This window comes from Benincasa hispida, chromosome 5 (genome assembly GCF_027475165.1).
Source record: "Benincasa hispida cultivar pf3 chromosome 5, pf3_genome.v1.1, whole genome shotgun sequence".
Classification (NCBI taxonomy): domain Eukaryota; kingdom Viridiplantae; phylum Streptophyta; class Magnoliopsida; order Cucurbitales; family Cucurbitaceae; genus Benincasa; species Benincasa hispida.
The window spans coordinates 52,585,913-52,597,665 of NC_143482.1; the positions used below are offsets into that span (position 1 = coordinate 52,585,913).

The window sequence follows — 11,753 nt, forward strand, 5'->3', positions numbered from 1 at the left end:
ATTATTTTAGGTGAACCCATAAACCAATCAAACTTATTAAATTTTCATTTATTTAAATCCAATCCAACCAAAATGCTTTGCTAACCCAATCCAAATTGTACGAATTGGGTTGGATTGATCTGATTTTTCGGATTATTGAGTTCTTTGAACACCCCTAATCTCACACATTGTTTTTTGGAATAAACTTTGAAGGATGACATAAATGGATAGTTTTTCGAAAACTCAAAGATTTAAATTTATATAATTATTAGTTTAAACTCTAAAATTTAGAGATATAAATGAAGGGTTATCGTAAAAATTTTATATTTTTTCTTCAAGAAGAAACAAAAAACCATTTGGAAGTTAAAAAAAAACATCAACTGGGCTTAAATTAAAATGCAAAAGCTACCCTTCAATTTATATAAATAAGGCCCAAAATAACCAATAGAAAACCACACCTTTTCAACATTCTATTGATCTCTTCCATAAACTCTTCTTTCTTTATTTACCAACCATATCTCACACCATGGCTCAAAACCAAATCCCATCCATCTTAATTTTGTGCCTTGCTGCCTCCATTTCCATGACCTTGCTTCTTTCAGTTGAAGCTAAGAAAACCAAGTTCACCCTTTACTTCCAAGACTATGCTTTTGGTCCTAACACTACCTTTTTCCCCATTGCCGGCCTCCCCGGCTCGAAACTAAACTACACCGACTTCGGAACGTTCTTTGTCACCGATGATAATATAACCGCAATCCCAAACGAGGGTGCCCCGGTGATCGGCCGAGCTCAGGGGATCTACGTCGTTACAGATAAAGGCGGGAAAAACCTCCTCGTCCTCCTATCTCTGGTGTTTACTAGTGGAACCTACAATGGGAGCAGCATCGAGATCCAAGGGACAAGTAGACAATTTGACCTAAATAGAGAGCTTCCAGTCGTTGCTGGGACAGGTAAATTCCGTTTGACAAGAGGATATATTAACACTGACAACTTCTTTTATGATCAAGAAAGAGGATATTCCGTTATCCAAGTCAATGTCACTTTGGTTTAATAATTCTACCCTAAGAAACATTCTGGGTTCTAAAGTTTGTCTGTTGGTTTTATGAATTATTGCTTTTTTTTTTTTTCCCTGGTAAATTTCAGAATAATCAAGGAGTTAATATAATGGATCTCCATGTTAATTAATGTTTAATATGTACTTTGTTATGTGATAATAATTTATTGTAATGTTTTATCGTTTAATATCCCTGTATTATGTTCAATCAATTTCTTAAAAGTTGTTTGAAACATTCCTCTCTTCTATTTCCTTTTCCAATTTTGCTCTTATGCATTTATGATTTTATTAAAATATTATGTGTATTTTATATGTCTGAGATATATGTAGAGAACAACAAGATGATAATAGGTTCGGTATCAACATGAAGATCGAAAAAGTGAATTAATATTTTTATTGTATCGTAAAAAAATCCACAAAAGCATAAAAAAATGTCATTGATGTAAATGTAATTTAAGAAATAAAATTTTTAATTTGTTTGAAAAACATATAATGACAAGATTTTATTGAAATAGTTTTGTAAAATGGATATTGACATTAATTTATGTCACGACATCGACATTTTAAATAACTCAAAAGTAATTTCTTAAAATGGGATTATTTTTTTTGAAACAAATGTGACAAAAGAGTGATTAAAGAAGAAAAGAATACATGAATTTCATATAAAAGTAACCGTCACATATATGAGGAAAATAATGGATCAAAATAAGCATAACACAATCGTAAAAAATTGTTGAATAAAAAAAATGACAAATACACCAATGCTAGCATCCCTAAAATAGCCATCACATGCCATCATAAAACAGGTTTGTTTGAAGGTCGTTAGGTTGACATCACTACGTTTTAACTAGTGATTGTTCAATAATTTTTTTAAATGAACTTTAGTTCTGTTTTTATGGTATCATATTATGTGGGCACTAGTTCATTAATGCGTTTTGGCAAAATTCTTCAACCATTTTTTCACTTAAATGTTATTCAAGTTTCCACCTTAAAATTAAATTAATATATACTTGACAACAATAATGAAGCTACCTCGTCAACGTGTGGTCAAGATAACTATTGTTTTTTCTTTGAGATTAGAGGTTCACATCATATATTCATACACGTGCTATTCACTTAATAACGGTTAGATATGTTAGGACAAATGTGGAGGTACAATATATTCATCTAATAGATATAAAATTGAATTTTATGTATAATGAGGCTTTAAACTTTTAATTTCTAGTCTAACATCCATAAATTTTATCATACATCAATTAGACTTAATATTACTTTAAAAGCATGAATTTGAGTTAGATTTGAAGGTCAAACTTAAATAAATCAAGGGATAAAGAAATCTTATAATTAACCATTTTTAAAAGGTAAATGATTCGATCTCTTGGTCTGCAATTGCTAACTAAAAAAAATCTAAAACTTCGAAGGAGAAATCATTCAATGTGGATTCAAAAAATATGTATACAACCATATCACTCTATATTAACCATATAGTATTGACCCTAATTTTTATTCATTCAATTTCAAATTGTCATTGTTTTTAATTACTAATATATATGATACACATTTGAAGTGTTTTATAATACCTACCTATTATAAATGTTTACATAGAACTTTACGTATGATTGAAAAAAGTATATTAAAAAATAAGATCAAGTAACAAATAAGCCATCTCCACATGATTCTAGTCCTTGCAAATCACCCGTTTTTATTTTTTTATAATTGTTTTTCTTTTCTAATTAACTTTCTATAGGAGACTAAGACAAATTCTTTGTTTGAACAGTTTTCTAATTTCAACTCTATACTATGATCGAAATATATAATAATATTATCCTGTATTAGAGGTCATATTCTATATTGTTGATTAAAAAGTATATGAAAATGCTGACAATGAATTACATCACTATTATATGGTCTATTATTTAAGGGCCACCTGCAAAAAGGCAAACAAAATACATTCATTAGATTTGTAGTCCACATATTTGTTATATGTAAAAATGGCAAAACGAAACCCTACCCACATATAAAAGATGAATAATGTCTAAATGCTCTTATTTCTGATATACACTTGTTACATTACAGATATACATTTAATACACGTGACTGATATATTTGATATACTTGATAAAGTTGCGCTTGACTGCTATACTCAATATATTTGTCTATCATGCACTTGTTTATACTTCTGATAAAATTGATACACTTGACTGATATACTTGATATACTTGATAATGATGCATTTGATTAATGAAATGCTGATAAATTTGTCAATCTTTCACTCGTTTATACTCCTAATAAACTTGATAATGATAAACTTGACTAATATATAATGCTAATAAAATTGATAATGATGCACTCTTTTATAAAGTTGATACACTTAATTAATATACTACTGATACACTTGATTGATATATTATTGATAAACTTGATAATGATGCACTCATTTGTATTCTTGATGCACTTGGTTGATATACTATTTATAAACTTTATAATAATACAATAATTTATACTGCAATACACTTGACTGATATTCTATTGATAAATTTGATAATGATGCACTTATTTATACTGACGAAATAACTTGATTAATATATTGTTGATATACATGACAATGATACACTTGATATAAAATGTATTAAGTTTACAATAAAAAAAAGTTGAACTTCTTTTTCTTCGCATGCAACAAACTCCATCTCTCTTTCACTGGCCACCATTCCACCTTGCCTGTTGCTTACCTCCGTCGTCTGTCGCATTCTCGCCGCATGTTTGGTCTTTGATCGTCACTTTTTTTCTCTCTCTATCAGTTGGCATTGCTCCATACCATCTATCGTCGGCCACCACTACGCCTCCCGCACAATTTTCTTTGAGACCGTCGTAGCCTCGTCACATGTCTAGTCGCTGGTCACCGCTTTTATCTCTCTCAATGTTTTAGCCATATTTTCAAAATATCAATTTAGGGTGTCAAACCTATAAATTAACATATTCAACTTGTCAGCTATGACAAATTCCCATAATTTAGATAAAAGTATTAGAGTCCCATACACCATCCTAATATATATCTTATCACAACGTTATATTTAATTAAGTATACCTTAGTGAATAAGAAATTTATCATCATCAATAAAATGATTTGATTCACACGATCAAAATTCTTGAAATAAAAAAAAAATACGATAATCACGTTGAAAAGAAAGCATACATATATTTCTTTTATTCTTTAGGCCACACGTGACAAATGCATCAAATACCAAATTCTGGGTTCATAAGAAAGCATATATGCTTCGACGATTTACAAATTCTACACTAATTTACTTGTATTTAAATATAAAAAGGAAAAAAAAACCCTTAAATTTTTTTTTTTTTCCATTTTTAATAGTTAACAAAAACATAGTTTAGCTTTCTTTGATAAAGAAAAAACTTAGTTTAACTATGAAGATATTATCAACTTAAGCATAGCTTAATCGTTCAAATATATATCTTTTAATAAAAAGAAGTCAAGAGTACGAATTTATCTATTATTTCCTTCGTTGAACTAAAAAAATGTTAAAACTTAGTTGGGCAGGTGTTAGCTTGGTGGATGAGTTGACTTTCGGATTGCAGTGCAGAAAGAAAAACACAATTCTTTTTTTTATTTATTAAGAATCAATTATATTCTAGGTCAATGATTTGGTTGGATTCAAAGATAAGAACTTACTTGGAAATTTAGATAGAGAAAAATAAATGGAAGACATGGTAAATTAATTATTGTATTTGACTAATTAAATTGATTAAATTTCTTGAAAAGGCTGTTAAATCTAACTAATTAAAGTTCGGACCCTATTTGAAAATTTCAACTATGGTAGATAGTAACAACTACACTGAAAACATTTAGCAAGGTTTAAATATTTATGACATAGTTTGGGCTATATTTGATAATTTAATCGTTAATAGTACTTTCCAAGTACACATAGCCACACAACTTTATTAACATGTCCATTTCATCCTCTTTTTATTCTACATATTGGTTTCTTTGTTTTGTTAGGTATTTTTAGGAGCATTTTTAAAATCAATTTTTATTTTTCCATTACGTTCGATTTGAAACAATATTCTGTGAAATACAATTGCACATATTAAATACATCTCTAAAATTTTATAAATGAATCAATTCAGACTTGAATAATATTTTATTTGGAAATCGTCTTTACATAAATTCTAATGGTTCATTTTGTAAAACCAAAACTTTAGAGATATAAATAGATACACTTTCCCCAAAATTTTATGTTTATCACTATAAGAAGACATTTTATAGTTTTTTTCGAATGTCCTAACAGCCCATGTTATTAAAAGTCTTAAGCTTTTTATAGCGTTTTTGTAAAATTATAATGGATACTATAATAGAGTATAATGATATGACTTAGATATGATGCCATAAAATATTTGATAGCATTTCTTATTAAAGCTATATTAATATATGTTTATATAGCTACAATATTGTGCTATCTTTAATATATAGTAACCTTTTTTTCAATGCTATAACATAAATATTTATAGCTGTAAATGAATGCCATAAAAATGCTATTTAATCTTTAATAATTAATATTATTATTGTAATAACCTTTTCGTAGCATTTCTTTTGTGTGATATAAATTTTTCTATAGCTTTCACCCATAGCTATAAAAGAGATTTTTTTCTCAACAATAATGTCTAATTTAATGAGATTTTGATAAATTTTATTTCAAAGTACTCATTTTTAATTGAGATCCACACACGCAATACTTCATATCACATTAAATTTCACTACTTCCATTCAATCTATTAACAGTATAAAATAAAATATTCATTATTTTAATAGAATAAAATTGTTGTCCAAACAATACAAGATTAAGTATTCACTAAATGTAATTACCAACATAAATTAGCTCTAAAAATACACAAGTCATTAAGTGTTCAAGACTGTAGTTGAGTTGCCATCGTTGATTCTTTTTGTTATGATAAGATATCATTTCATTCATCTACATAAAATTATAAAATATATATCAACATATGATCATATAGACATCAACAATAATGTATTAAACAAATAAATAAAAATTATGAACATCGAACAATCTACAAAAATGAGAAGTAATGCTAATATTATTCATAGGTTCATATCATTCATAATTATATGACTATAAAACAGAGCTGAACTAATTCAACCAATACTTAACAAGCTAGTTAAATTGATTTACACATGTTGTAAGCATAACTAATACACATAAAATATGTTTTGAGACACTAGGTACATTTCAAACTGAGTTTGCGAAGAAAAAAATCCAAATCAAACAGCAGATTTGGACCGAAAATAGAAAACCCACAAATGTACTAGATGCAACATAAATACGTTGCCAAACATACTTAGACTTCTCCTTCAAACTTAAGGTGGTAGAGTGATGAACAACTTAAGTTTGCGAAGAAAAAAATTTACGAATCAAATCAATAGATATGAGCTTGAAACAGAAATCCACAGAGGCAGATCATGCTGAAACAAACTAAAATTCAGCACAATCCAATGGTTAAAAATTTGGCAATCGACAACTTTATGGAAGTTGTCCCTGAAAAATCAAACTATATTGCAATTTTACAGATTCTGTTTAGTAGCGACTACGGACAAATCCAGAGCTTAACATGACGATCCAACCGTTCACAATGAGGAAAAATGTGTCCCCAATAGGCGTATCAAATTTCAAAACGATCCAACGATTGAAACTCGGGTAATTGACAACTTTGTGAAAAAACTGAAAAAAAATTAAACTTCACTACAGGTTTACAGATTCTGTTCAATAGGAATAACGGAGAATACCAGAGCTCAAAACAACAATCCAATCATTCACAATGAGACCCTAAGGTCCCCAGCAAGTTGACCAAAATTTAGCACGATCCAACGGTTGAAAATTTGAAAATCAATAACTTTGTGAATGTTGTTCTTGAAAAATCAAACTACACTATAGTTTTACAAGATTCTGTTCAGCAACAACTATGGACAAAATCAAAGTTCAACGACGATCCAACCGTTTAAAACGAAGCTCTATGTGCCATCAATAGGCTGATCAAATTTCAACATGAGCCAACGGTTGAAAATCGGAAAATCGATAAGTTTGTGGAAGTTGTTCTTAAAAAATTGAACTACACTACAGTTTTACAGATTATATTCAGCGGCAACTATGGACAAATTCAATGTTGAAAAAGACGATCGAACCGTTCAAAACTAGACCCTAGGTGTTCCCAACAGGCTGATCAAAATTCATCACGATCTAACGGTGAAAGCTTCGAAAATCAACAACTTTGTAGAAGATGTCTCTGAAAAATCGAACTGCACTGCTCTCCTGGTGAATTAATCATTTTGTACATTCACACCGTACATCTTTAAATGTCGAACAAATACAAAACTTCAGAAAAATTCTAATAAGGCTCCGATACAAATTTGTTATGAAATCGACAATTAAAGAATACAAAAAAACATAAAAGGAAATAGAGAAGATCGACACATTGATTTACTTGGTTCACTAATAATGTGTTAGCTATGTCCACAGGGCGGAGGGAGAAAAATTTATTAAGAAAATGTTATAGAAAATACAGAATATGCCAAATAATGCCCATAGGGTTAGAGAGTTTTTATAATGCACTTCTCTAAACCCAAAGTGGAGAAGGAAAATATTTAAATAATTAAATATATCAAGTACCAATTCTAATTAGGTGTAGGATTCAAGGTATTCTAAGAAATCTCTATCTTGACTTGAAATCTCCAAACCAATTTTGATTAGGATTCCAGGCATTCCAACAAATCTTCACCTTAACTTGAAATCTCCTAAACAGTCAATTCGGATTAGAATTCAAGACATTCCAACAAATCTCCACCTTGACTTAAAATCTCCTAAATCAATTTGGATTAGAATTCAAGGCATTTCAACAATAAGAATATGAAAAAGGAAGAAAAGAGAATACATAAATTTGCGAAAATGAAAATAACTCAATGGTTACAAATGATTAGACTAAGAACAATGACAAATATATATCAATGCTTCAATCACTTCCTATACCATTAGAGACCATCATTCCACTTGACTTGAAATCTCCTAAACCAATTTTGAGTCTAATTTTTCTTTTTCTTTTTTTTTCAATAATGAACTTTAATTCTATTTTTATGGTATCATATGGATACTAGTTCATTACTGCTACTTCACCATGCGTTTTGGCAAAAGTCTTCTAGTGCACTGCACACCAAAATGCTTCATGATGTCATGTGCCCTTCAACCATATTTTCATTTAGATGTCAAGTATTATGCCAAACATATTAGAGAATGTAAATATATATTAAATATATTGTTCGGTACATATACGATGGTAGATTATATAAATGATTAAATATATCTGGGTTTATTTTAGAAAATTCAAATATATATTGAATATATGGTGCTATATATTAAATATACCTTATTTTCTCTTTTGAAACTTCTTTCTAATTCTTGCTTAAGTTTATGGGAAGAACAATATTTAAATTTTTGCAGAAACTCTCATTACTTGTCTAGGTTTCAAAAAGAATATTGTTTCAGGAAGTACGTAACCGAGAGACTTTCGTTACACATGTCTTTTGGTATTAATATCATTATATATATTTTTAAAAAACTGAAAGATAAGAAAGACTTAAAAAGTAAATTGGATTAGACTTTCGTGTAAAATAATATTTCATTAGGCTATTCAGGTAAAAAACATAAGAAAACCTATTTATTTAGGATATGTGCGCACTACAAGAAATGACGATAGCTACCAAAAAAATCTATAATACACATTTTACCGTCTTTTTTTAAGGTACTAACAATCTATGCTATTCAAGGATAAAGACTTTTTATAGTGTTTTTGTAGAGATATAATGAAGGTTAGAATCGAGTATGAAGGCATGATTTATTTAAATCGCTAAAAAGTATTTACTGGCATTTTTTTTTATTAAAGCTACAATATGTTTATAAAATAATAATAATAATAATAATACACTACCACCCTTAACTAATAATAGCACTTTTTTAACTTTTTTAACGATATAAGATTATATATAGCTTTAATCTTATGTTTTAATGAGTTTATTTAGTCTTTTTTAATTAATATAATTGTTAAAAATTATTAACTTATTATAGTATTTTTTAACTCTTATATATATAATCTTTTTTAATTAATATAATTGTTGTAATAATCTTTTTATAACATTCCTTTTTGCTATATAATTTATGTTATACTCATGACTACAAAAGATCCTTCTAACTTTTTTCTCAATAATATTTTTTTATATAATTTACTTTTGGTTGCTAGAAATAAGTTAGTTATATATATATATATATATATATATATATTTTAAATTAAGGGTTCTTTTCATATATAGAAAAATGAGGTTAAAAATTTACAAAATTAACAAAATATAAAACTAATTACGAATGTTGGAGGTTTGTTTAGTCGACTTTATACTTTTCTAAGGTAAGTGATTTTTGCAGATGTCTGAAATAAAGTCTTAACATCTGTCTATGACATCAAAGTATCTTACTGCAGAACATTTTCCTTATCTAGAAATTTTCAGGTGTAATATTTTGTCCAATATTTTCCTTTATCAAAGCGTGACCTTTCATTTCCAAATGAGTTCCTTTCTTGGATTTGATTATCAAAGGAGATTTTTGTTAATCTTTAGGGTTACCACTTTTGTTAATCAAGCAAGACGTTTTTTGCTCTATGGCCATTATTGTGCGTTGTATTTTTGCTTGTTGTTCACCATTCCACTAAGCAAGTTTTTCATTCTCTAAAGTGCAACACGTTGAAGTAAATTAAGGTTTAAGGAGAGCCTAAGCCATTGCTGTTGGAGAAGGGATTTTCAGTCTTGGGGAGCCTAAGATTCAACTTTAGAGAATGTGTTTTTCACCTTAGGGGATCTTAAGATTCATCAATGAAGGGAGTTTGCTGACTTGAGGAAATATATCATTGTGAGAAGAGTCCCACTCATCATCGAAAGTCGAGGTGATCAACACTAATATTGTCAAACTTAGGGGGGGTTAAGTACACTTGAGAGGGAGTCTCACATCTAGGAGAAGCCTAGGTGGTCGGTGAGTTGGGCTCTACATAAATAACTGTAGTGGTCGTGTATTATAGATAAGTTCTGCGTTGTAAATTATTTAACTATTTAATATTAGTGAATTATCTTTCCTATCCATACTGCCCCCTAAACATAGTTGGTTCTTCATCGAATTGGGTTACTAACTTTTGTGTATCTTTATTTATTTACTTGTAGTTGGTATTTTTGTTATTTTAGTGGTTGTCAATGCTTTCCGTTTAACATCTGTATATCAAGTGACGAGTCATCCTATTGCTTTTTCAACAAATATAGCAAAATTTACCTCCAATCCATACAAAATGTCCTAAAACCCAATTGAATGGGCAAAAAACGTTGAAGGCCTAACATTCCTAATTTTAGTGATAAACAGTGATAGATTTCTATCATTGTTTATCTAGATCAGTGATAGACGTCTACCACTGTTTTTATTTCTATTACTAATAGATGGTGATAGAAGTCTGTATATTTATTTGATACTTTATTTATTTGAGATTTGTGTTTAGTGATAAGCAAATTATTTGTCTTTGCATGTTTCCAGTTTGATAATTTGATGGCAAGCAGACAACGAAAATCTATAATATGCTGATAGATCTTGATAGAAGTATATAGAAGTACATAAAAGTATTAATGATATTATAATGCCTTACCTATTCAAAAGAATTTTGGTCAATTGAAATTTAGTTTTGAACTTCATCTTGCTTAAACAATTTGGATTAAATTAGATTAAACCGTGATAGAAGTATACAGAAGTATGCAACGGGTACCTCTTTCAAACTGAGGAAAAGAGCCAATGTTACCCCTTTCAAAAATGACAAAAGTATGGTCGTTGCAAAATATTTATTAGATTTATTTTCTTAACAAAAACATGCGTTCATTTACCCTAAACTTGAACATCCCACAGTAAAATTAAGAAAACGACCATCCTAACTCAATTTGTTTTTAAGCTGCTTTCAACTAGTCACCGTGGTGTTTCTTGTTTTTCTTTCCTTTTTGTTTCTTGTATTATAATTTTTCATTGAGAGATTATTGGTTTAAAATTTTGGGGTCCAATCCACAGAACAATCTCTAAACAATTTAACAAAAATCTAAAACAACTTAAAAAAGGCCAATGGTACCTATTAAATTTGACAGAAAAAAGGGCCAAGGCTACCCTCCTTTGAAACATGAAAAACCGGTGGCTATAGAGAAAAATTTATTAAATTTAATTTTTTAACAAAAACATTCCCACAGTAATCTTCAAAAAACGATGAACTCAGTTTTTCTTTTTGGGGTGGGGTTTTTTCTTATCATACAATTTTTTCTATTTAGGGATTATGGTTTTAAAATTTAAGGTTTTATCCGATCCCTTAAACAATCTCTAAAAAAATAAGAGAATAGCCAGATGAGTTATTATTTTACATAAAAATCTAGTCCAATTTACTTTTTCAGTCCTCACTAGAACAAATTCGGGTTTTAATATCGGTTGACAACCGACATTAAAGATAGTGTTATTAAAACCCTTTAATGTCGGTTGTCTTTAATGTTGGTTTTAAAACGATATTAAAGGGCTTCAATAACACAACCTTCAATGTCGGTTGAAACCGACATTAAAGACCTTCAGTGAAATTTCTAACCGAC

The 11,753-nt window shown here is 29.0% G+C and overlaps 1 protein-coding gene across 1 annotated transcript; it reads left to right on the plus strand.

Moving 5' to 3' along the window:
* Nucleotides 1-448: 448 nt before the first annotated feature.
* LOC120078680 (dirigent protein 22-like) lies at nucleotides 449-1,279 on the plus strand. Its single transcript, XM_039032979.2, has one exon. The coding sequence runs from the start codon at nucleotides 506-508 to the stop codon at nucleotides 1,028-1,030; it is 525 nt and encodes a 174-aa protein (XP_038888907.1). The 5' UTR covers nucleotides 449-505; the 3' UTR covers nucleotides 1,031-1,279.
* Nucleotides 1,280-11,753: the final 10,474 nt, after the last annotated feature.

Bases quoted from the DNA above. Each gene is read 5' to 3' on its own strand.
- LOC120078680 (XM_039032979.2), top strand. From the start codon at position 506: ATGGCTCAAAACCAAATCCCATCCATCTTAATTTTGTGCCTTGCTGCC.